The sequence below is a fragment of the Agelaius tricolor genome, unplaced genomic scaffold (genome assembly GCF_023055355.1).
Source record: "Agelaius tricolor isolate 1412-34295 unplaced genomic scaffold, bAgeTri1.0.p SCAF_20, whole genome shotgun sequence".
Taxonomy (NCBI): domain Eukaryota; kingdom Metazoa; phylum Chordata; class Aves; order Passeriformes; family Icteridae; genus Agelaius; species Agelaius tricolor.
The window spans coordinates 10,303,737-10,328,834 of record NW_027269280.1 but is presented as its reverse complement, the minus strand read 5'-3'; the positions used below and the strand labels follow the sequence as shown (position 1 = coordinate 10,328,834).

At 46.7% G+C, this 25,098-nt stretch overlaps 3 protein-coding genes across 4 annotated transcripts in view; all 3 read left to right on the top strand.

The window, feature by feature from the left end:
- Positions 1-4,033, top strand: part of PXN (paxillin) — a 44,875-nt gene extending 40,842 nt beyond the window's left edge. Inside the window, exon 11 of the mRNA XM_071445510.1 lies at positions 658-4,033. Within this exon, the coding sequence (XP_071301611.1) occupies positions 658-924 (267 nt within the window). The 3' untranslated portion in view covers positions 925-4,033. The remainder of the gene's footprint in view (positions 1-657) is intronic.
- A 247-nt stretch (positions 4,034-4,280) lies between these two features.
- Positions 4,281-8,065, top strand: RPLP0 (ribosomal protein lateral stalk subunit P0). Its single transcript, XM_071445508.1, has 8 exons — positions 4,281-4,360; positions 4,551-4,654; positions 5,035-5,210; positions 5,308-5,395; positions 5,646-5,792; positions 6,231-6,416; positions 7,043-7,183; positions 7,828-8,065. Exons 2-8 carry the CDS (start codon positions 4,601-4,603, stop codon positions 7,993-7,995), a joined length of 960 nt encoding a protein of 319 aa, XP_071301609.1. The 5' UTR covers positions 4,281-4,360; positions 4,551-4,600; the 3' UTR covers positions 7,996-8,065.
- Positions 8,066-8,356: 291 nt separating this feature from the next.
- The window catches only part of GCN1 (GCN1 activator of EIF2AK4), a 38,725-nt gene continuing 21,983 nt past the window's right edge, over positions 8,357-25,098 (top strand). For both annotated transcript variants that reach the window (XM_071445507.1, XM_071445506.1), the window contains exons 1-25: positions 8,357-8,436; positions 10,101-10,203; positions 10,809-10,872; positions 11,853-11,984; positions 12,543-12,651; positions 13,294-13,392; positions 13,475-13,609; positions 14,084-14,152; positions 14,234-14,342; positions 14,746-14,820; positions 15,081-15,209; positions 15,442-15,492; positions 15,896-15,994; positions 16,276-16,449; positions 17,364-17,516; positions 18,280-18,372; positions 19,000-19,075; positions 19,227-19,386; positions 20,043-20,232; positions 20,348-20,472; positions 20,775-20,953; positions 21,123-21,216; positions 21,683-21,796; positions 21,967-22,165; positions 22,640-22,795. In XM_071445507.1, the coding sequence (XP_071301608.1) occupies positions 8,419-8,436; positions 10,101-10,203; positions 10,809-10,872; positions 11,853-11,984; positions 12,543-12,651; positions 13,294-13,392; positions 13,475-13,609; positions 14,084-14,152; positions 14,234-14,342; positions 14,746-14,820; positions 15,081-15,209; positions 15,442-15,492; positions 15,896-15,994; positions 16,276-16,449; positions 17,364-17,516; positions 18,280-18,372; positions 19,000-19,075; positions 19,227-19,386; positions 20,043-20,232; positions 20,348-20,472; positions 20,775-20,953; positions 21,123-21,216; positions 21,683-21,796; positions 21,967-22,165; positions 22,640-22,795 (2,905 nt within the window). In that variant the 5' untranslated portion in view covers positions 8,357-8,418. The remainder of the gene's footprint in view (positions 8,437-10,100; positions 10,204-10,808; positions 10,873-11,852; positions 11,985-12,542; positions 12,652-13,293; positions 13,393-13,474; positions 13,610-14,083; positions 14,153-14,233; positions 14,343-14,745; positions 14,821-15,080; positions 15,210-15,441; positions 15,493-15,895; positions 15,995-16,275; positions 16,450-17,363; positions 17,517-18,279; positions 18,373-18,999; positions 19,076-19,226; positions 19,387-20,042; positions 20,233-20,347; positions 20,473-20,774; positions 20,954-21,122; positions 21,217-21,682; positions 21,797-21,966; positions 22,166-22,639; positions 22,796-25,098) is intronic.

Below are 25,098 nucleotides of genomic sequence, written 5' to 3'. Positions count from 1 at the left end.
TTAGCACATAGCTGATGTATCCTCTTCCCCTTATCTATTCAACATCATTAGCACTATAGAACAAACAGTTTCTCCCAGCAGTGACCCATGTGTAACTGGAAATATTTCAGGCTGGACAATCTTTTGCAGAGTGTACCTGCCTAATGCCAGCCATTCTGGAGAGGTCACTCATAAAGATTAATTGTGCCTGATTTTCTCAGCTGGAACCAGTCCCATGCTCATCAGGATTCTGCTGCATGAGTCTCTTGGTCCTTTTTTCTGCTTGCCCTTGTGGGGAAGCTGGAGTGAGGGGAAAAAAAAAAAAAACCCCAGGGAAAGTGCTGCAGTGTTTCCCCTCTCAGGGCAGGAATGTTCTCCTTTGTCCTGGCTGGATACATCTGGTAACTCATCCATAGTATTTTCTTTGTAGAAGTGAAGCCAGCTGGGTGAAGGAGCTGACTAATTCCCTTGCTTATTTTTCTATCTGTCCATTTCTTAGTCTTTTTTTGGAAGCCCTTCCTGATGGACAGAGTTTGGCTCTGGATAACTGGTCAGTGCTGAAAGGCAGCAGTTCACCTGCTGGGCTGTGCCATGGAGCAGAGGATGCTGGTAGAGCTGCCCCTCCCCACCACCCCAGCTTCTCATACAAGCTGTCCCCTTTGCTTTGTCCTGCTGCAGGAATGTTTCACCCCGTTTGTCAACGGCAGCTTCTTTGAGCACGACGGGCAGCCCTACTGCGAGGTGCATTACCACGAGCGCCGCGGCTCGCTCTGCTCCGGCTGCCAGAAGCCCATCACAGGACGCTGCATCACTGCTATGGGCAAGAAATTCCACCCAGAACACTTTGTCTGTGCCTTCTGCCTCAAGCAACTCAACAAAGGAACCTTCAAGGAGCAGAACGACAAGCCCTACTGCCAGAACTGCTTCCTCAAGCTCTTCTGTTAGAGGCACTATAGATGGGCGCTCAAGCATCTTTCTGCCACCCCCTTGGCAGTTCTGTCTCTCTGAACATTACTGTGATTTAGGAACCTTACCAGGCAGGGGAGGAGGGGGGTGGGGGGTGGGAAGTGCTGCTATGGAGAGGCAGTAGATCCAGAGATGAGATGGACCATTAAACTGGAAACGCCCTTGCTGTGTCTCAGAAGAGAGAGGCTGAGATCCCTCATTATGGTGTGTGTGTGTCTGTGTGTGTGACTGACAGCTGAGCTTAGCTCGAGGGCTCTAACAGGGAGATTTTTCCCAGCCGCCTCCTGGCAGCAGGAGGCTTTGCCAGTACTTTTCAGCCTGTGTCAGCTCTCTGAGCAAATGGTGACACTTGCAGACAACACAACCCTCTGCTTTGACACCTCATTCTCAGGCTTTTGCCTGCTGGTGTGCAGGGTGACAGCACAGCGAGGCCACCCTGTGACCTCTGTGCCACCCTGGCTCTCCTCACAGAGTTACATGGTGTGTGTGACTTGCTGAGACTAGAGCATCAGCACAGGCAGCCAAGACCCTGCAAGGGTCTCTCCAGTTCCATTACACTGTAAGGAGATAATACCACTTACTCTTTTTTTAATTAAGAGGAATCAAGGTGTTACTGTGTGGGGTGTTTTTCTTTTTTCCCTAGTTTGTTACTCCCTTTCTCGATGCCTTCTCTCAGCACACTGGAGCAGGAGGTGGGGTAAGCCCCGACCATCCCTCAGCACTGTTGTGCTCTCCTGTGGGGACATGCAGCTCCATAGGCACCCAGGCCAGCTCAGGGAACCTGCTCCCCTCACCTGCTGCTCCTGGGGGAGGAAGAGGCATCACCCCTTCTTTAAACACAGGTGCAGAGAGGTTAGAGCAGCCTTTTTCATCCAGCCCTGTCATGAGCGAGTGCGACGTGCGAGTGTTTATCTGGCCTGGAACTCTCCCATCTATCAGGGCCTGAATCTGTCACAAGAGTGGCTAGAAGGAAGGGTTTAAGAAGCCAAGAAAAAAAAAATTCCTAAATTTACATCCTTTCTTCTTCCAGTTTGCTAATGAGACCTATCAGCCCCTTGGTGTTTCCCTTTTCTGTGCTCTTGTTAAACATGTTCTACTGAGAGATGCTACAGCAATAACCTTTTATATTGACTGTTACTGGTATAATGAGTCCTGGGGGTCAGGTGTGCATGACACACTTGGAGTTTTACTATCAAAGTGAATACTGTATCCTGTCTTTGATAAGAACTGTAGATTTCTACACTGATTTTGAATTCATATCTAATTTACTTTTAATCCTCTTATACAGAAATTGGTTTTGAAGTGATTTTAAGAAAGCAACTTTTATATCAAGCTGTGCTGTTCTAGGCAGTGTGCCAGTTGGGCTGGCTTACTGCATCTGTAATCTCAATGCTTTATTAAGCCTAACTAACATTCAATATTTCCTTTTTGTTGCGGGTTGGGAGGGGCTTGAATCTATGGGCAAGGGAACATGACTTGTATTTTTTTTCTCTAGCACAGGCAGGTGAACTGTGAATAGATTTGGGGTGTTTTTTTCCTCCTCTGGGTCACCTAAAAGTATAATTTCGGTTTTTATTGTAATCTGTAAACTGCTGTATTTGAATCACCTGCCGTTCTCCCAAAGCCCAGCTTCCAGGATGTTAAAAGTGACTCTTGATGTGCTAGGGGGGAAGGAGTTCTTTTACCTTGGTTTCTCTTCTTCAGCTGCCTGAAACCAGAACAGGGTTAACTGGGGAGGGGGCTCCTTTCTTTCTGTGGAAGAAAGGTCTTGTGACTGAGGAGAAAAAACTGGGAGACAGAGTCTGTTCCTAACTAGCTGTGCAGCTTTGGGCCAGTCACTAAACCTTACTGTGCCTCAGTTTCCCCGTCTGTAAAATGGGGGCAGTTTAGCCTGGATTTGTGAGGTTATTGTGAGACCTAGTTTATGTTTGGTAAAGCACTTTTAGGTCTCTGGCTGGAGGGTGCTGTGCAGAGGGAAGCACTGCACTGAAATTCCCAGTGGCGTACCAGCCCTGGGAGCAGTGTTTGGAATTCCTGCTCCAGAGAGCTGCAGCTCTGTCACCGTTGCCATCTGGTTGTGTTTGCAGCTCGGCAGGTGCATTATAGGGCTCCAGGGGTGGCTGTGTCAGAAACCAGCCCTGAAACCCATGGGTCACTGTCCCATGTAACCTCATCACGGTGCTGCACTGCCCTGCTCAGGTCACTGAAACTGTCCCACAGATTTCCCCCAACAAACAAACCTCAGTGTGTGGGTGTGAGGCCAGAGGGAGCTGTGGGAGCACTGGAGCTGTGTCAGCTGGGCTGAGCACAGCTCTGGGAAATTCTTGAGGCAAGAGGCCTTGTGCATTTGCCTTTTGATCTTGTAAGTCTATTTGAGTTAAAATGGATGTTCCCAAGCTGCCTGCGTTTATCTCTGGAATGGTCAACTTCCTTGGTGCCGCTGAGGGGACACACAGCTGTTGTGTGCAGATGCTGGAGAGGGGTGAGATGTTTCTGGCACTGCCACTTTGTGTGACACCTGCAAACTGTGTAATCCTGTGCCTCAGTTTCCCTGTCTGGGGAGTCTTTAGCCTACCTCACTGCTAGCTGAGGCTTTGTCAGTGACTCTTGTGGCACACCTGGGTGCAGGGTGCTGTGTGGGGTGTGTGGTGCTGAGAGGAGGCTCCTCTGGCCTTAGTACGTAACCGAGATGATGTCACACTCACCTTCTGCCTTCATCTGGTGTCTGCTATGCTGGGATGCCACACCGATGCTACTCTGCCAAATAACACCTGGTGGTGGCTGCGGCCGCTGCGGGTGTCCAAAATGCCTGTTCGTTCAGTGCAGGTGCGGTTTTAGGGCAGCACAGCCGCTGTTGGGCTATAGGGGTGCTCCGGGAGGGTGTGTGTGTGCCCCCCCGGGCCAGGCGCTACCCCTGGGGAAGGCCTTTCACATCATGGCTGGGCTGGGGGAAGCTCTGCTGGGTCGACAATTATTTGATTCTTTCCTCCCTTGTAAACTTCTAACTCCGCTTTTTTTTTTTTTTTTTCTTTCCTCTCCATTTAAAATTCTTGCAGTTACGCCAATAAAATTTTTACCATTATAGTCACGCCTGTGTCGCGGTTGTTTTTCGCCCCTGAGCTTGTGAGGGAGCGGAGCCCGGGCGGGCCCTCAGGGCTGACGCGGGGGGGGGGGGGAGCAGTGCGCTCCTCCGGCCGCCAGGGGGCGACGCGCGCCCGGCCGCGCGCTCTCCTGCGCCTTTCGCGCCTTCCGCTGGCGTCACGCGCTTCCCGCAGAGCGGCGGATGATTGACGCGGCGGGCAGCCAATGGGCTGAGGGAAGGCAGAGCCGCGGCGCTCTGCGATTGGTCGTGAGCCGTGGTATAAAAGGAGACAAGCCCGCCCTGCGGCCCTTCTTTCCCGGAGCCCTCGTGGAGGTGCGGGTGCGGCGCGGCGGCTCAGGGGCCCGGGCGGGGCTGGGGGGCAGCGCTGAGGGGAGCGGACCGGGACCAGGACTAGGACTAGGAACGGTATCTGGGCCGCGGCAGGGCTATGGGGTTGAGAGCGCTGGGCCCCAGGGCGGAGAGAAGGGTGGGGACCCACCTGAGCCGCTCTTCTTCCTGGCAGGTCCCAGCTCGTCTTTAAACCCACCGGGCGATCCTTGGAGCACCGCCGAGATGCCCAGGGAAGACAGGGCTACGTGGAAGTCCAACTATTTTATGAAAATCATCGTGAGTGTCGGCTCGGAGCCCCCGTGGGGCGCTGCCGGGGCAGGCTCGAGGCAGCGGGAACCGGGCGGGCCGGGCTGTGGGGGCTTTTAAGAGATGGGTGAGTGCTATGGGGTGTCTGAACGAGTTTCTGGCATTAGGAAGAGATGTGAGATAGTCCAAATCAGGCCTGCTGAGAATTTGCCGTGGCGTTGCGGACTTGTTCAGGGATGGGAATCGATGGCGGAGTGAAGGATGCGGCTTATGGCAGATCCAGCCTCACTTGGAACTCATCTTTCTCAAACTTCTGACTTTTTTTACGTTTTAATGTGTTGCGGTTTTAATGTTGCTCTGTGCACTGCTCTGAATTTCTTTGTATAGTTACAGTATTTGTTTTGCTATAGCAACTCCTGGATGATTACCCAAAATGTTTCATTGTGGGAGCAGACAACGTGGGATCCAAGCAGATGCAGCAGATCCGGATGTCCCTGCGTGGAAAAGCTGTTGTGCTGATGGGGAAGAACACGATGATGCGCAAAGCTATTCGGGGTCATCTGGAGAATAATCCTGCTCTAGAAAAGTGGGTAATGCTGCCTGAGGGCACTTCTGGGTCCTCTGTCTCAGAGGAGGGGAGGTTGTCCAAGGAGTAAAGCTGAAGGCTGTCATATTTTTTTCAGGCTGCTGCCTCACATCCGTGGGAATGTGGGCTTTGTCTTCACTAAGGAGGATCTGACTGAGATCCGGGACATGCTGCTGGCTAATAAGGTAAGAGAGATCAGTCCTCACTGCGTGTTTATGCTGAGATGGAACACAAAATAAAACTGAGTCTTCATGGTGGACAGGAAGTTCTCAGGGGTTGGGAATTGGCCCTTGCAGTCTTAGCAAGTGCTTAAGTTCAGCTGCCTCACTTGTGTGTGCCTGGGTGCTGCCTCTCATGGAGGAGCATGTCACTGAGGAGGTGATCCCACCAGATCTGGGTGAGCATTCTTGCAGCTTCTCATCTCCCCCCTCTCAGGTGCCAGCTGCTGCCCGTGCTGGTGCCATCGCTCCTTGTGATGTGACTGTGCCAGCCCAGAACACAGGCCTCGGACCTGAGAAGACCTCCTTTTTCCAGGCCTTGGGCATCACCACAAAGATTTCCAGAGGAACCATTGAAATTCTGGTTAGTGAGCTGCAGTTCAAGCTGTTCTTTGACTGGGAGGCCTTGATTGTGGCAGCTGAGGGAGCTGTGAAGGCCAAAGCTCTCATTAGTGCCAAGATACTGTATGAGCACTGTGATAATTGCACTTTGGGATCTGGAGGAGGGTGTCTGGCTTGGTTTCAATGTGCAGCGTGGGGGGATTGAAGTTCTCAATCAGATTTCCACAGGTAGGCTCTGTCAGAGGAACGTGCAGGTGAGCTACCTGTAGGTAATGAAGGAAAGGTGCTGCCTTTCTCCTGGCTGATGTGGACTTGTTTATGTGATCTGGGGCTTTCTCTGAATGTGGAGTATGTTGTGCTCATTTGTTCCTCCAGTTCCACGGTCTGCATTTGTGTCCCACTGCTTTGACATGCTGGAATTTCTTGGTATGTATTCACTCCTTTTCCCTGATATCCTCAGAGTGATGTGCAGCTTATCAAGACTGGAGACAAAGTGGGTGCCAGCGAAGCCACCCTGCTCAACATGCTGAACATCTCCCCGTTCTCCTTCGGGTTGGTGATCCAGCAGGTCTTTGATAATGGCAGCATTTACAACCCTGAAGTGCTGGACATCACCGAGGAGACCTTGCACAAGCGCTTCCTGGAGGTGAGTGCCACAGCCCTGTCCCTTGTGTTCTGCCTTGCTGCTCTGGGAGCCACCACTGCCAGAACAAAGTGTCCTGTCTGGTATTTTCCATGAGGTCCTGCAGAGCCAGGAGCTCTCCCTGGTTCTCTAGAGAAACTGTGTGTCAGGGAGTACCTTCCTGTAGGATTCTTCATCTGAATCTGCTTCAGAAATCATTTGAGGCCACTTAAAATCGTGGAATATCCTGAATTGGAAGGGCCCTACAAGGATCATCAAGTCCAACTCCTGGCCCTGCACACGACACCCCAGCAATCCTACCCTGTGCCTGAGAGCATTGTCCAAATACTTCTTGAGCTCTGGCAGCCTTGGGGCTATGAGCATTCCATGGGGAGCCTGTTTTCTTATTATTCCACTTAAAACTCCCCTGACGCAGCTTTATGCTGTTCTCTTGGGTCCTGTCACTGGTTACCAGAGAGCAGAGATCAGTGACATTTAAGTATTGATGCATTGATTTCACTGGAGCTGTTACCTGTGTGCATTGCATGCTTTCCTTTCTGTTGGCAGTGTAAAAGCTGTCATCTGGCCATCCTCTGCTGTAATTTCTGTAATTTCTCAGACCACAGAAACACAAGTTTGTCTCTTTGCAGGGTGTTCGGAATGTTGCCAGCATCTGTCTGCAGATTGGGTACCCGACCATCGCGTCCGTGCCCCACTCCATCATCAATGGCTACAAACGTGTCCTGGCCGTGGCCGTGGAGACTGACTACACCTTCCCTCTGGCTGAAAAGGTAATGGCTGGCTCTGAGCTCTGCAGAGCAGGGTGTTAGAAGTGCACTGAGGCACATTCACAGCATGTCCCCTGGTTTGAGAGGACTGGGATGTCGCTCTTGTGCTGATTGAGGCAGGATTGTAGAAAAGGCAAAGAAGGGTTTATTCAAAAGAACTGTGCGGTTTTTATAGAGTGGTATGATAGGTTCTGTTCTGTTGGCTTACTAACAAAAACATCTTTCTCAGACACTGTCCTTAAAAGGAACAGAAAAATAAAGTAGAAAAACTGCAAATTGTTTATACTCAACAAGTTAGCACATCTTTCCAACTCCCTAAAACTTCTCACAAGCCGCTGTGAGAAACGCTTGCCATTTCTCTCTCTCTGTCCCATGGCATCCACACTGGGACACACCTGTGTGAGATGTGTCTGGAGAAGAGGCACTTGCTTCTTCCATATCTTGTGTACAAATGGCAGGAGAAAGCTGATTTACCTGAGGGCTGAAAGCTTAGCTGAAATGTCTTTGGCTCTTCATATCTGCTACTGATAAGTGGACCTGTTTGGATTCTGGCAAGCTGCAAGTGCTGCCTTTATCATTGCAAAGGTTCAGTCTTGCAAAATGTTTTGTTCCTCGTGAGTTTACATTTTTTTCCCCCACTTTTACAGGTGAAGGCATTCCTGGCAGATCCCTCAGCTTTTGTGGCAGCTATGCCTGTGGTGGCTGAAACAGCTGCACCTGCTGCTGCTGCCGCTGCTGCTGCTCCAGCGAAGGAGGCAGCGAAGGAGGAGTCGGAGGAGTCTGACGAGGACATGGGATTTGGTCTTTTTGACTAACAGCAGCCACCCTCTCTGCCTCTGTCAGAGTTGGCCCGATGGAAAAATAAAAAGCTCTTTTACACCTTCATGTGTGCCTGCATCGATGGTGTAGTCTCCATATCAGCTGGGGTTTGGGAAAGGTGTAACCCGAGGGGCTTTGCGCTCCAGGGCGATGGTTGTTCTCGGGCCGGGGCACGGCAAGGAGCGGTTGTGCCCCGGCCCGGGTGCTGCAGGGGAGGAGTTGTTCTCGGGGCCGCAGCGCGGATCTCCCCGGCCGGACCGAGCGCAGGCCGTGCCCGCCGCACGTTCGGGCGGTGCAGCCGGCGCCCGGCCCGTTCCGTTCCGTTTCCTCCCGGGCCGGGCGGGCAGCGGGCAGCGCCCATCGCCGTGGCGCCGGGCCCGCCCCGGAAGCCGCTACCGGTTCCGGGGTCGAGCGGAGCGATGGCGGCCGACACGCAGGTGAGTGCGGGACGGGCCGCGCACGGTCCGGCCCGGGCAGGGGAGACCGGAGGGGCTGCACCCGGGGCCGCGCCCCGTCCCGCTCTGGCCCCGCCGCGCCCTCGGCCCGGCTGCAGGGCCCGGCCCGGCGCCCGAAGCCGCCCGGGGACGTGGCAGCCGGGGCGGGCCCCGCCGAGCCGCCCGCACCGCGCCGTGCCCGGCCCGCGGGAAGGGGCCGCCGCCGGGGAATCCGGGCGGAGCGAGGGGCGAACGGGCCCGGCCCGTCCGGACGGAGGCCCGGGACGAGTCGCGTCCCGCCCGGCTGCGGCGCCGTGTGCGGCTGTTCCGGTTCGCACCGCCCGGCCGCGGTGTGACCGCTCCCCGTGCTCCGGCTGTGGGACCACCGGCTTCATCCTGAGGGGCTTGGGGTGTTCCCAAAGCAAATCCCAGTCTGCTCAGCATCGGGTCCTTACTTGTAGAGATACTGCTTTTGTCCTCTATTTGTTTGCAGAAGCATTGCCGGTATGCTGGCTGTCTAACGTGTACATAAACATCCTAAAAAATAAAAATAGAAAGCAAACTGTTGAAGCCTGTCCCAGTGGCTTTTCCATGGAGACTTGGTGGGTAGTCGAGGTTTTGCAGTTTGTGTAAGTCACTGAAATGGTGGTGAGATCCTGTAGTGTTATACATAATTTATATTTTTCATTTCTAGACTTAGGATAATTTTAACACGTTTTTCATGTCTGCACATTCCCCTGCTCGTCATTAAGCAGCATGAGTAAGTGCAGCTTGGTTTGAGTTTGCGTATGATGAACTCATATAGTTGAAATCTTTGAGAGGAGAGCAGGTCCTTAACAGCAGCTGGTTGGTTTGGTTCTTGTGTCAGTGACGTTGTTGGTCACGCTTTGCAGCTCAGCCCAGCCTTGCTGTTCAGAGGTGCAGCACTGCTTCCCAGCCAGCTTTTAAGGGGACTTGTGGGTGTGAAATGGTGCCAGTCTCAGGGAGACTCAGGATGGACTTGAAAGGTCAGGAAGCCACTGTGCAGGATCAGCCTTCCAGAGTGTAGGCAAAAAGCTTCATTGAAAGCAGCTTTGAGGAGCTCTTTGAAAAAGATTGAAAAGGAACAGTTTTCTATGAGTTTCTGAAGACATGCTCTGCCTTTTGGAAAGATGATTCAAAGTTGCTCAGTTTGAGAGCTGGATTTCAAAAGCCTTTCCTGGAGAGCTGTGCTTTGCTTTATGTAAATGCAGAAAACCTGGGTGTGTAGGTCTCCCTGGGTTGTCTGCAGTTCGAGTGCCTCTTCAAGACTTCCTGGACTTCAGGAGATAACATACAGGGAGAAGCTCCTTTGAATTCTTGAAGTTACTGTTTTTTGCTTTGAAAGGTCCTGTACTCCAGATTATGGGTCCTAGCTCTTACTCTGTGTTACTTTTAGAGGGGTAAGTGTCTCTTACAGAGCATGAGAGCACAGATAATTGCAGAGCAGTCATCCCTCAACCCTGGGGAAGGAGTTTCACAGAGTGTGAAGCACAGTGACCCTTCCTTGGTGGGTGAGATGGTGGATGCTCACATTTGGGCACCAAGGGGTCATGTGGCAGCAAGTGACATGTTCTGCTTGCCCTGGTTTATGTTCTGTAGGTTGATATTAAAGGCAGTCTGGTGGTTTTTGTGCTTTGTGGTTTTAGATTTCTGACACATTGAAGCGGTTTGCAGTGAAAGTAACTACAGCCAGCGTGAAGGAGCGGAGAGAGATCCTCAGTGAGCTGGGAAAATGCATTTCTGGGAAAGGTAAAAGCTTGGGAGCACTGTTCTGCTCACCTGGGTGGAGGAGAATGTTCAAATGTTTTGTTTCAAAAGGCTGTGTGAGGGGTATTTGGTATTTGGCAGTGTTTTGAGCCAGTGCTCAATCACAGGGTTAATTCCAAGTGTGGGGTTTGTGGGTAGCACAGAACCCCAGCTTTTGGCACAACTTTTTCCAGTCAGTAGTTGTAGCATTATGTATGTTAGTTCTTTATATAGTGTATCAGTTGAGTTTCTTTCATGACTCTTGGCTTATTCTTTTAGTACATATGGAATATTTGGATACACACATGTATAGAGATGGGGAGTGTGGAAGATTACTGATGGTCTTAATAAAACAGCTGAAGCAAATTTTTTAAACTTATTTCTGTCATTTTCTGAAGATGACTGTGTTTCACATGTTCCAGTTATACCATTATTTGTAAAAATACACATAAAATGTATAGAAAGAGCAAACTTCTACTGTAATTCTTGCAAGCAATTTAATAGATGCAAGCATTTTACTGATTTCAGTCATAAAGTGAATCGTGTTTGCCTTAAAGATCAGGAGCACAGTGATTTATGAAGAAGTATTTTGAAATACATTGTTACAGATCTCCCAGAAGGTGCAGTGAAAGGCCTTTGCAAACTCTTCTGCCTTACTCTGCATCGATACCGGTGAGTAAATGTGGTGGTGTTCACAGGGGAATCAGGATGGGAGAAGAGATGAGGATCTGACTCCATGTTTCAGAGGGCTGATTTATTATTTTATGATATTATATTAAAAGTAAATTATATATTAAAACTATACTAAAAGAATAGAGAAAGGATTCATCAGAAGGCTAGCAAGGAAAGGAAAGAATGGAATGATAACAAAAGCTCGTGACTCTCAGAGAGTCTGAGCCAGCTGACTGTGATTGGCCATTAATTAGAAACAACTAACATGGACCAATCACAGATGCACCTGTTGCATTCCACAGCAGCAGATAATTATTGGTTTTCTTTTCCTCTGAGGCTTCTCAGCTACTCAGGAGAAAAAATCCTAGCAAAAGGATTTTTCATAAAATATCGTGGCTACAAGTAAATTGATGTGGAAAGGCTGTATTATGTAATCTATCAGTATTTAATAATTAAATTGGTTTGGAGCATCTGGAAGTGTTAGCATGCAGTGTCACAGAAATGTATGTGACATCAAAAAATGTCATCTTGTAATTACATTCTCAGGGAAGGATTGATATTAAAAAGTTCTACAATATTTGCCTTGTGTTTCATCTTTAATTTTTAAATTAAAACTTTAATCCTGTGGTTCAGTTTGCAAGAATGAACACCCATGTCCTTGTGAAGCAAGACTGAGCTGTCTTTTAGATGCTTTATAGGAAATTTTAGGTGGGATTAAATCATGGTCTGTTGTAGAGGAGCTGTTCAGAACCCATTTTCTTCCACAGTCTGCTGGAGGGCCTCTACATAACTGCTGTCACTTGAGAAGGGGAATGGAGGTTTCTGATAAAAACTTCTGCACTGTGCAGAAGAGCAAGGATAAAATAGTTATTAGCTGACTGCTGAAGTGAGAACGCAGAGCAGGGGTAGTGGTGCGGTGCAGGGGTGGTGAGGGTGCGGTGTGGCAGGCTGGGGACGTTCCTGATCCGTGTTTGTCACAGGGATGCGGCGTCCCGCAGGGCCCTGCAGCTGGCCCTGCAGCAGCTCGCAGAGTCCCAGCCTGAGGCCACGGCCAGGAACCTGCTGCACTCGCTGCAGTCCTCAGGGATCGGCGGCAGGGCTGCAGTGCCCAGGTGAGTCCCTCGTGTGGAAGCAGTTCTGAGTTGCTGGCAGTTCCTCCTGTTCAGAATGAGGCTTCTGCTGCTGCTTGGCAGAGGTGTTGAAAGCCTTTAGAGGGAAAGCTCTTAATGCTCTTCAGATGTTCCTCTCTTACCTCTTCCATGTCATCTGGGAAAGCAGAGGGAATATCCCAGTATAACTGCTGGTGGGTTTGGGCTGAGTTATGGTTTAGCCTTTGTTAAACTTCAGGTCTGGGGGATGAGGAGCAAACTCTTCCAAGAAACAGTCTCCAAAATCACTAGGAAAGGGAATTTCATCACCTGTCAAGTGTTCAGCTGCCTCGTGTGCCATTTGGAAGCTTTGAGTGTCAAGCCGGAGCTGAAACAACCAACTTCTGAGGGCTGATTATTTTCTGTAAAAACTGAGGCTTTAGCTGCATTTTTTGTGTGATAAAATTGCTTGCCAGTCAGGTGCTGTTCTAATTTGGGCAAAATAGGTCTGTAATGGTCTAGTAGGTGTAAGTTATGTCCTGGGAAGTGTAGATTTACCTCCCTCTCCTGTTTGTACAACAGTAAGAGCAGTGGATCTGCAGCTCTGCTGGCACTCTCCTGGACGTGCCTGCTTGTACGCACAGTCTTTCCAACACCTGACAAGAGACAGGGAGAAACATGGAAAAAACTGGTAGGTTCTTTAAGGTTTGTAGAAATATCCTATCACAGATATGGATCTAAATATATCTAATGTGTTTAAGTTGTTGCAATGTTGCAAACAATTCTGAATTTAACTGAAAACACCAAATTTGAATCCAGGTTTAGAGGAAGATTTGGTGTATTGTGACCTCTCTCCTGTTCCCCTGGGAAAACTGAAGGTGTATAAAGCATGAGTGGGGCAGTCTTGCATCTGTGCAGTTGCTCTGCATACAGAGATGGCTACTGGTGCCTCTGAGGGGCATCTGCAGTGTGACATGAAGTCCTTGTGCCTCCCTTGAAATATCTCTGTATGATACTGTCATACAGCTTTTGCTTTCCTTTCACTTCCTTTACACAAACATGTGACTCTGCTCATAGCACACTGGGATATAGCTGGAACAGATTTTAAGAAGAGATGTAATCTGTTTTCAGTGCTTCCAAAACTGTTAGGCATGGTTCTGCTCTAGGTGTGGGATGAAAGCAAAGGCAACTTGTTGGAAGAACTCAGATGATCTAAAGACTTAAGCAGATTCAGCTGATCATTGACAATCATTGACATTTGGCATGTCTTGTTTGATATGAGCTCTCTGAGAAGCAGGTGCACAAAGGTTTTTATGTCTATTGCCTTTGGCAGGTGGAGGTTCAGTGTTTGCTCCTTTTGGAAGTCCTGGGAGGCTCTCACAAGCAGGCAGTGGATGGGGCTGTGAAGAAGTTGAACAGGCTGTGGAAAGAGGTGATGTTTACCTTATGTGCCATATTCTACAGCTGTTCTGTTCTGCAGTGTTATTAACATGCCTTGCTTTTCTCCTCTTAAGAACCAGGATCTGGTGGATCAGTACCTATCTGTCATTCTTGGGCTTGAACCAAACCAGAGTTATGCTGCAATGCTGGGACTTGTGATGCAGTTTTGCACAGCCCAGAAGGAGATGGATATTATTAAACGATACAAGGTAAGTCTGTTGTACAGCTTTTTTGGGGGGGAATCACAAACATCATTTGTTCTCATGAAGAAAGGACTGAATAGGTGTCTTAGTGAGGCTGGTACTTTGCTTCTGCCCTGGTTTCACTGTCTGTCAATTCAGTAGTCCTGCACGTCTGACTGAAACAGCTGGGGTGTGTTTAGACAGGAGGTGTCAGATACATGGCTGTTTGGTGTTGCCAGTGCATTTCTGTGGATGTCCAACACACAGCTTCCCACCTTGTCCCTGTAGTGGGAGTAAAGGCAGCATGTAGCTCTCAGTGTGGTTTGAGTGTTGGGCTCAGGGTAGAGCAGGGAGCACTGGTCTCTGCTTGACTGGCTCATGTGAGGGTGCAAGGAAAGGAGGAGGAGGAGGAGATGGGGTGTCCAGCTTGGCACCTGAGTGTGTGCCAGGAGCTAAGTACAGGTTGAGATGTGGCTGTAATCTGGTGTTTCTGCTTTTCAGAGTGCTCTCCTGGATTTCTACTTGAAGACCATCCTTATGAGCAAGACAAAGCCTCAGAAGCATGTGCTGGTGAGACAGTGTTTAGAGCTGGTTGTGATGTTGTCCCCCAGGCAGCACTGCCCTGTGCTGAGTGCCCTGTCCCCTTTGCAGGACAGCTGTTCTCCGCTCCTTCGCTACGTGTCCCACGCTGAATTCAAGGACTCTGTTCTGCCAACTCTGCAGAAATCCCTGCTGCGGAGCCCTGAGAATGTAACTGAAAGTGAGTCTGTCACCTCTGCATTGCTCTGTCAAAGAGCCTAGATCCTTAGTGCTCTGGAGCTGTTGGGGCAGTGTCCCTCTGGGCTATGCTTTTGGTCCCTGAGTGCAGGCAGGATTGTCTGGCATCAAGGGTTAGATGTGGAGAAGCAACATTTGTGGTGTGATCCCAAGTGTCAGGGTATGTGATAGCTACTGTTTGCACCGAGGACAGGATTTCACAGCTGAGTGCTAAGAATAATCCTGAATTATTCTGTTCATTTGGCATCAATTTCAGTAGGATTTTTTTATTCCTACTCTTTATTAACCTGTCTGCTCTTGATGTGAACTGTGGGGAAGAGTGTATTAAAATGCTAATGGCATACCATATTTTGTTAAGTAACTGTTTTTATCTCTTATGTTGTCAGCAATCTCTTGCTTGCTCGTATCTGTGAACCTGGATCTTAGCCAGTATGCTCTAGACATTGTCAAAGGACTGGCCAGTAAGTACTCTCTCACTTCTGGAGGGAATTATGAATTCAGAATAAAGCTTTCTGCAACTTTCTGGCTGTAGCTACAACAGCTTGATTGCTGGTGAAAAGGTTGTTTTAGGTGGGAGGGAGGATGGTACTGTAAATTGGAACTGGAATAGTTCACATGATGGTTCCAGAAGCTGCATTAAGCCACATGTAAAGATAATCCTTACTTGCTGATTTTATGCAGTTTGTCATAGGGATCTCTTGGCTCATGTGTTACTTTCTAGGTCATTTGAAATCCAACAGTGTGCAGCTGATGGATGAAGCAGTTGTGGCATTAAAGAACTTGGCTCGGCAGTGCAGTGATCCTTCGGCTGTGGAGTCTCTGGGCAGGCACCTTTTTGCCATCTTAGGGGGTGAGTAAATTGTAGGATAAGCACTGGGGATGAATCAAGGTTTGACAGCCTCAAGGAGTTTTGTGTATTGTGTTTTCTGTTCTCTTTACTGCCTGTATGGAAGGGGTGGCTCAGCTTGGATCAGGGATAATGGGGCAAGCTTTTGAGTTTTGGAGGAGATTCTGGAGATTCTTGATGTAACACAGAGCTGTTGCCTGTAATCACCTGTCACCTTTGTGTTTCTTGTTGGCAGGCTCAGAGGGGAAGCTGACAGTTGTTGCTCAGAAGATGAGTGTCCTTTCAGGTGAGAATCCTGGAAGAAAGCTTCTCTGATGGAAGAAATTGAGCAGAAGGCTGAATGGAAGGGATCTGTACCTCAGCCTTTAGGATTTTCAGCCTGTCACTCTAAATTGGCTGTAGTTGAACCCATAGAGGGTTCTGGATACCACATACCAGTTCCTGACTTTCTATTCAAAGAAAATAATTAGCTGATAGGCCAAAAATTTTCTTAAAAGAAGATGACTTGCACCCAGAGTGAAAATGAAGACAGAGATCTGGCAGTGTGGTACATGGTGGGTGTGATATCCAGATGTAGTGACAAGAAAGAGATGTCTGTCCAAGGACTGAAGTGTGAAGGGTTGTTCTTGATTGGTTTTAGATGTCGTGCTGGTAGTTTGGGAACTACTGAGAGAATTCTGTGCTTTCAGGGATTGGCAGCCTTAGTCACCATGTAGTATCTGGACCCTCCAGCCAAGCTCTGAGTGCAACTGTGGCTGAGCTTTTCATCCCTTTCCTGCAACAAGAAGGTGAGACCTGTTGCCTTTGTTCTGGGTTTGCTAAGCTGTGTTCATCTTGAGCAGGGTTTTTTTTCACATGGTTATTCAAGATTAATCTGGATTCTTGCCTGCTGTGTAAGAGAATCTGTTGCCCTGTTTTGATGAGCAACCTAGGGAGACTGTGCTGTGCCTGTTAGGAGCACGTGTTCTTTTCCTGCATCCTGATGTTGTTACCTTCTTTCTGTTTTCTATTTTCTATTCTGTGCTTTCTGCAATTGCTGAACTGATGTGAGCTCTGTGTTTCTCCCCAGTCCATGAAGGCACATTGGTCCATGCAGTCTCTGTCCTGGCCCTTTGGTGTGCTCGGTTCACCACAGAAGTTCCTAAGAAGCTGGTGGAATGGCTAAAGAAAGCCTTCAGCCTTAAAACCTCGACTTCAGCAGTGAGACATGCCTACCTGCAGTGCATGCTAGCCTCCTTCAAAGGTGAAACTGGGCAGCTGCTGCTAACTCTTGCTTGTGGGGCTTAGGAGGAGAGTTAGCAACCTTTGCACTTCCTGATACAGAGAGCTCTGCAGATTAGGGAAGACTTTGTAAGGCAGTGTCTTTTTACTGACCTCCTTCACATTTCTCCTTAAACTCTTCTGCATTCAAATTTATAAAGATGGTTTGTTTCATTGTAGAACTACAATCACTGTCCATCATGCTGTCTTTTATATATCTCAAAGTAATTTTTGATTGCTTTATTTTTGTCTTACATTAAATTCTTACTCTTAAATTCTAGCTCAGGAGCTGTACTTCTGTATTATATAGCACCCAGCACAGTTGGATCTTGGTCTCTGGCTTTGACTTTTGGAAAGTTTAAAAAAAAATTTCTGTGTTTGAAATGAAAAACTCAAGAAATTACTCTCTTTTGGTGATCCTCTCAGGATTGACATCTTGGTCCTGCCCCCTTTGACTGCAGCATTTCATGCACATTTGTAGACCTCTGGGATTCCTTAACTTCTGAATGTTTGAAGTGAAACAGATGGTCATGGCATGCCAGGAATTTGCTTTCCCTCTCTCAGGGAAACATTCATCTTTGAAGTCAGACTTCCTGTGATTTGAAGTGATTCCTTTAATGCAACTGAATTAGCATTTTCTTTTGCATCCCATGAACAGAAACTTAATCTATTGAGATGGGAATGTTCTGTCTATGAGAAAAGGACTGAAGTGGTTGCCATTGAGCTTTTCATAGTTACAATTTAGTGATAGTGATTGGCAAATACTTTGGGAGATTCAGTGTTCCCAGTGTGTGTCTGATTCCTCTCCTTGTCTCCTGGCAGCAGAAAACCCATTGATACTTAGGTTGGAAAGTGAGGACCATGCTGTTTTGTAATGTGTCTCTTTTGTCCCCTCAGGTGACACATTATTGCAGGGAATGGACTTGCTGCCAATGCTGATCCAGACAGTAGAAAAAGCAGCATCTCAAAGTACTCAGGTTCCCATGGTAACTGAAGGAGTTGCTGCAGCTTTGTTGATCTGCAGGATGTCTGTAATTGAGGGACAAACTGGTAAGGTCACAAAACAGCTGGCAGAATCCAATATAAACAGGTTCTGAGGGTTAACACTTCTTGACAGTGTGCAGGAGATACTATTTCTTAATCTGTGCATAGTTTCTAGATAGAGCATCATTGATCTTCTATAAACCAGGGAAAGATTAATTCCCATCTCATTTATGTCAGTGAAGACATAATACTCTTCCATAGCTTCACAAATTCCAGCTTCCATTCACATAGGGAAATATTCCTCTTTATTCTGACAGGAGATGTTCACCCTGACCTTACATGGTTGGATTTGACTGATGCATGGGCAGTATTACTTGATTGTTATTTGGGTAGTGTTTTACAAACCTTTGGAAAGCATAGGGACCGGAATTCTGTCTCCCATTAGAGGATATTACAAGAGCTCTCTGAGTTCATACATCTGCCAGGACATAAAATCAGATGTGTTCTACCAAAAGCAACATACCACTTCCCCCTCTTCCTACTTCTAGGAAAGTTTGTCCTATGAAAGATTAAGGTAAATTAGACTTTACATTTCACACATATAAGTCAGAGAAAAGTATTTTTATCAGCTGGTGTTTTTTGAGTGGTTTTTTTTGAGTGTTTATAGTTCTCAATGAGAGAAATAAGAAGCTTAAGAATTGAAGACCAGTAAGGCTAGAAGTAACTTGAGGGATTTCAGGAGAGAGAATTCTACTGTATTTTATGTACACTGATGAGTTCTGACTTATTTTGAAACATCCTTGATGGACATCTGTTCTTTTCCTGTCAGAGTCTAAGCTGAGTGGTTTTTGGCAGCTGATTTTGGATGAGAAAAAACAAATTTTTACGTCTGAGAAGTTTTTGCAGTCTGCATCAGAGGAAGGTAAATTGACAGTTACTGGATATCCAGTTGCTGTTTAACTATGTTTCTTAGTATTTGACAACTAACGTTGTTAGCCCTGTTCTATGTCCTTGGATAATACAGTTTCAGATTAAAAGGAGCTGTGTACTCTTCAGAGTACATCTACAGTAGTTGTAGTCTGAGCTTGAAAATAATTAATTTATTTCTTGATGAACCTGAGTTATCACTCATTTATCATTCCAAATGATAAAGAAATGGAAGGGCCTTGTGACGGCTGACACTCAGGACCCATTTCATTGCCACTGAAGCCATTTTGGCAGGGCTCAGGAATTAACAGAACAGAAGCACTGAGCGTGGTGTTTATAATTTGCTTTGCTCTGTCAACTTAGACCAAAATAGGTCACACACAATGGTCAGGAAAATTGTCCTGGGATCCAGCTAACAACATTTCAATGAAATCATGGTTCAGTTCCCAGTGTTGGCAGATCTGAGTTGGATTTGTCTTAGCTTCAGTTAGAAGATTATGTAGAGGCTCAGCTTGGGGAGCTATTTTAATGTGTCCTGTTTGCTGTTCATTTGTTTTCAGGTAAAAAAATCTGTTTCCTTACAAAGTGTCATGCTGTTTTAAATATTTGTCTTTTCCCCCAGCCATGTGCACAGTGCTGCAGCTGACAGAGCGCCTGCTCCTGGATCATGCACAGCGGCTGCCTGAAAGCAAAGTTCAGTACGTACTGTCCCCTTGCTGTCCCCAATCCCTGTGTGACCCCAGAGTGCTGCTTGGGGGGGTGGCCTGGGAATGTTGAACTCACGGTGCCTTTGTGTCCCCTTGGCTGCAGAGCTGGCTCCCTGGCTCACCCCTGTGTCTGTGTTTGCAGGCAGTACCACCGTGCCCTGGTGGCCGTGCTGCTGAGCCGCACCTGGCACGTCCGCAGGCAGGCCCAGCAAACGGTGAAGAAGCTCCTGTCCTCCCTGGGGGGGTACAAGCTGGCCTATGGGCTCTTGGAGGAACTCAAAGTGGTTCTCAGTTCTCATAAGGTGAGTAGCCAGCAAGTGTGTGCTCAGACAGATGTCTGAGTGGTGCCATTCACCTCCCTGCCCTAGGTTTGCTGTTGGTGTTGGCATTGAGGTACAGCCTGATGTGAACAGGATTCAGCTCCAGATGATCTCATGGAATGCCACTTTTTATTGGATTACTGCATACTACAGTATCAATGGCTGGGGTATGCCTAGTCTTCCCTACATACATAGAAAAGACATATTCAAAATATTTTGGGGAGGAAGCTGTAGTTTTCCATGTATTTTTTATTATTTTAATGCAGATTTAATATCTGCTGAAAGACCAAGTGCTTCATTCCTTTTTTTGTATCTTGAGTCTTTATAAGCCCTGGCTTATAGACTGCAGAAGTTGAACACAATGTTCCCAGCCAGCTGGCTCAACCTTTTCCAGAGTCTTTGCCAGAAGTGATCATTTTAGTTTTATTTTACCCCAGCTTGCCAAATCCAGTATAGTCCTCCATTCCTAATCTTCTTGTCACTGTCATCCTTGTGCTTTGGTTTTGCTGTTATCCTTATTCCCTTCTTTCCTTTGGAAACTTCAGGTGTTTGGTATTGACAGGGAGATGGCATTCAGCCTGGTGGTACTGTGGGGAGGTGTGTTCAGGTCTCAGGGAGGTTTGGTGTTGTCCATTCAGATTCTGCCTCACGAGGTGCTGGTGACAGAGGCAGGAGAGCTGTCGGAGCTGGGAAGGACATACATTCCCCCTCGTGTGCTGCATGAGGCCCTCTGTGTCATCTCCAGTGTGGCAGGGCTTGATGTGGACTCCTTTGAGCCAGAGAAGCTGGCCCTGGAGATGCTGCTGGTGAGCCATCATCCATCTGTAGGTAAGTGCAGGGATAAGACTCTCATGGCCAATGTATGAGTTTTTATTGTGCTTTTTGTTTTGTTGTGCCAGCAACCTGCTTCATGTTTATTGTCCTCATTTATTCTTCTTGCTAGTGGCAGTGCAGCCAGGACTTTGGCCAGCCCTCCTCATCAAGATGAAGATAGATCCTAAAGACTTCATTACCAAACATCTGAATGACATTTTACCCAGGATCACCACCTACACTCTGGAGAACCAGGTGATAACTGCTTTCCTTGTTATTTTTGGGAGATATCTTGGAGGAGTTCAGTACTAACTGGTCTATAAGGAAGGAGAGCAGTCTAAAAGGTGTGGAAGAGGGAGGTTAAAAGAGAATGTCTCTGGGGAAAAGGAGCTGGGATTTAAGAGGGAAAGAATGTACCAGCAACTGAGTAGAATTTTAGATAACATTCAAATACCCACTGAACAACAAATTTGGGATTGGAATGTAAGGGAGGTGTACTTTTTGGAGACAATTTTAAGCAAGACTGGTTATGTTTTTTTCCTCCATTTTCCTGACAGTCATCAATGAATGCAGTGGGGTCTCTCTCCCTGCTTTTACCTGGCAGAGTGCTCCCACAGCTCATCAGCACTATCACAGCATCAATGGAGAATCCAGCTCTGTGCCAGGTTACTCGAGAGGAATTTGCCATTATGAAGACACCCGAGGGAGAACTGTATGACAAATCTATAATACAGAGGTAAGTCTTCATAATTTCTTTGTGCATCTGGGGATTGATCACCAGTGATATTCTTGCCAGTGGGTGATTGGGTGTGTCAGATGCTCTTTCTGCACAGAAGTTCGTGGATTTTTATGTCTGGTCCTTAGTCCAGAGCAGTGCTGATTCTTTCTCTACTTTTCCTTCTCAGTGCTCAACAGGATAGTATGAAAAAGGCTAACATGAAGAGGGAGAACAAAGCTTATTCCTTCAAGGAACAAATCATTGAGCTGGAGCTGAAGGAGGTGAGTTGATGGAATGCCAGGCTGGTCAGAATCTTCACTGCAAGTTGTGTGTTGTTCCATGGCTTCTGGCATATGTCTGTGTGCTGGTGGGAAAGATTCTCTGAACTACTTGGAGTATTTCTATCTGTATGTATCCCATTTTTTAAACAAAGGTTGACTTCTCTTAGCTCTGGGGAGGGTGACATACCATCCCCTGTAAATGAACTAGAAAGCACTTTTTAATGATACCAAATAACTTGTGACCAATGCAGAGAAACTTACGTTATGCCAAGGGACACTAAAGTGTTGTTAACCTGCTGATTTCCATTTTGTGTCTTTCCTCAAGAAGGGTATACTTGGAAGAATATTTTGATACTGTTTTAAAAATAAATTGCAAAAAACCCTGTTTCCAACTTGCTTCTCTGACTAATTGAAGGGATGGTGTTTGTAGCTCCCAGATAACGATGACCATGGCTCTCTGTTGCAGGAGATAAAGAAGAAGAAGGGAATAAAGGATGAGGTGCAGCTGACGAGCAAGCAGAAGGAGCTGATGCGTGCACAGCTGGAAAGGGAGGCTCAGATAAGAAAACGGCTGAAGGAGGTGAGCTTTGGTTGTATTTTTTGAAGCCAGCATGACCCCAGTCATTTTGATGGAGAGAAAATGGTGTAGCAGTCACCTATTTGTTTCTGTTATTAGAAATGAGATTGAATTGATTTTTTTCCCAGTGGAGCTTTTTTTTAATTTTTAAAATTAAATTGTTTTTCCTACAGCTTGATAATGAGCTGGAAACAGCTCTAGGACTCCTGGACACTGTTTTAAAGAAAAAGCCTCCTGGTCTCACTCAGTACATCCCTGGTCTCATCAGTTCCTTCTTGCCACTTTTTCGATCTCCTTTGGCTGCTCCAAGGATTAAGAAGCCTTTTCTTTCCTTGGCTTCCTGTGTCATGCCTGCTCGACTGAAAACCTTTGGTGAGTATTTGCAGTTGCTCTTTAAGGGCAGGATATGTCATTTTGAAGGTGGTGAAAATTCTTGCTCTTATAGACTGTGGATCATGACCATGTACCATAGGAAGCCAAGAGGAAAAACCACCTGGAACAGTACTTAGGGAGATGACTGTGATTTCCCAGAGATCCTACTGCTGGGTAGGACTGGGACAAAAGACAAGGACTTGTCTGGTCAGTGACCAGCTCTGAGGAGCAGCTGGTCACTGTGGAACCATCTTCTCTGTGCAGAGTTAGGACGGTGTGAGTGTAACTCACACATGTTGTGAAGAAATCTGTCCCCTGACAGCCCTGGGCTGGGCTTCCTGCTCCGAGCCTCTTTGCAGCCTGGGCTCTTGCCCAGGGCTTTGTTACAATTCTTGGCTCTGTGTTCCTGAGGCTTGTTCTATCGAGAATCTTTTGTTTTGGCCCTCTCATGGATTCTTTACTGTTCCACTCCAGGTACCCTGGTAAGCCATGTGACCTTGCGCCTGATGAAACCAGAGTGTGAGTTGGATGAATCCTGGTGTCAGGAAGAGCTGCCTACTGCTCTGAACAGAGTGGTCAGTTTGCTGCATGCCCACACCATTCCCAGCCGAGCCAGCAAGGGAGAGCCAGGTATGAAGTATGGGGAATATGGTACATTCTGCTGGCACTGCCCCCACCTCCAGTAACTATGGACTGGTTTAGTTTTCAGAGTTTGTATTATATTTTGCAAGCAGAAGTTCACTTTTTCTTTTTTAATTGGATAGCTGTTCATAGATATGAAAAACCTTAAGGGTTTTTTTTCTGCTGGTAGTAGAAGTGATGTTGCAACTATAGTTAAGTGTAGAAATGAAATAAGAGTAGTTTTTCTTAAAATGGTTCATACAGAAGTAACAGCAGTGAAATTAAGGTTCATCTTTGCCAAGGACAGCTCCTACCTTTCAGCACCACTTAGCATAAGGGATTCAGTGAGACTAAGTGGAGAGAGAAAATAATTGTTTGTTATCTGTGATCACAGCAGTGAAGTGCCCATGGCCTCTGCTTGTTTGCTGTGTGGTGCTGCAGTTCATGAATATTTTATACTGCCATGATTGTAGAAAGAGCAGTTCTCTCCACTCTATAACACGAAGGCAAGCACCAATATTTTTAGAGTGCAAGGTAATGATTTGAGTTAAAGTAAACCTTTTTTTCCTGATTATTTAAAAAATTTATTTCCTGGAGTTAGTTTTTATTTAGGTTGCTTCCAAAAACTTCACAGTGGAGTGCACAAGTACTTGTGCCACTCCACTGAAGATGACAGTTCAGAAGAGGAGGGTTGGTGTGTGTCCTCTGGGGGCTGGGATAGCTTTGGTTGTCCCAGGATGTACTCCAGGGAGAGAGGTGGTTCACTTCTCCCAGGCTTTGGAGCTGTTCATCAGATAACCCAGTCAAAAGCTGCTGTGGTAGATGGTGTATATTTTGAAGGGAAATGTGGGATTCTGTTTGGTCCCTTAGCCCCATAGTTCAGTTCTCTTGCTGTTCAAGGAATGACTGGTGTCACTGTCACAGCTGACCAGTGGCCATTGGCCATGTTGACCACCACTTCAATGCTGAATATCTCAGTGATAATTTGGTGTCACCACTGTGCAATTTATTGCCATAGTAAGTGCACATTCAGTAACATTTGAATCCTTTTTCAGGCTTATTTCTAGAAAATAAGAAAATAGTGGAAGTATTTTCAGTCCTTCACGATTTCCTATATTGTTTAATTATATTAATAGCTAATTTTTTTTCCACTTTTGCAAGAGAAGGGCAGTAGTTTCCACAGCACTTTGTTGTATAGTATATAGTATGACAAATCATACTATATTCCCAAAGGATTTTTCCTCTTTTTCAAAGTTCTTTGGAACGTACTTGTGTGATATGATTTAGTAGAGATTAATTTCTTAGGTTACTATGAGACCTAAGATTCACCATACCTCCTTGTAATGTGGATGACAGAATTTATCAATCATTGCTGAAATGCCAAGATACATCCTATAATCGTTCTTTTTTTGGTCAATACCAGCTACTGTGTGAGTAGAACATTTTTCTCCTCCAGTAAAGCTTTCTTCCTCCTGCTGTGTATAGAGGGACAGTGGTTTAAGGCTAAAAATATCCAGCCAATAATTAAAAAAGAAAAGTGTAAAAGCAAACAGATACTGAGCAAACAGAGAGAAAAATCCCACATGAGAAATAGAGAGGGTTTTACTGAAGCTGTTCATGTTAAATAGGAGCTCAGAACGTGTTTGGGATTTAATATTTCTCCCTTGAACTACTTTTGCAGTATTTTTGCCCTACATAAGCTGACTAATACTGCAGTATTGTATCTGCAATGCTCTTCATCTGCATTTAGAAATTTAAACTTGGGCATTCTCTGTCAGCACAGATAGGATATAGAAAGGAAATGTTTTCTGTAGACACCTGATACTTGAATATTAACTGGACTAATGAAAGACTGGAAGGACCTTTTGTTATATGCTATAGCCAAGGCCCTGTAGAAAGGAAGGAGCAAAATCTTTTAACAACGGGAATCCAAAAGCTTTAATTTTTTCAAGGAGACGAGGGGAGCTGAATCTTGTACCAGAATTAGAAGGACTTAATTCTCAAAGATCCAGCTGAAGGCTGGAATGACAGGTTAGCTAGGTTGGTAGGAAGTGTTTAAAGGAAATGCAGCTGACAAACAGGGGGGTTTTGCTTTGGGACAAATGAATTTTATAAGTGACTGTCTAATTCACTGAATTATTTCAATTCCATTTACAGTATGTATTTCTATACTCTTGTGGCATTGGTATCCTTGGTAATTTGGTAATTTGGAAAATATTGGTAATTTGGAATCCTAATGTGACTTTAATTGAAGCCAGGTAGAGTCACAGAATCATGACTGGAAAAGACCATTAAGATCATCAAGTCCTACC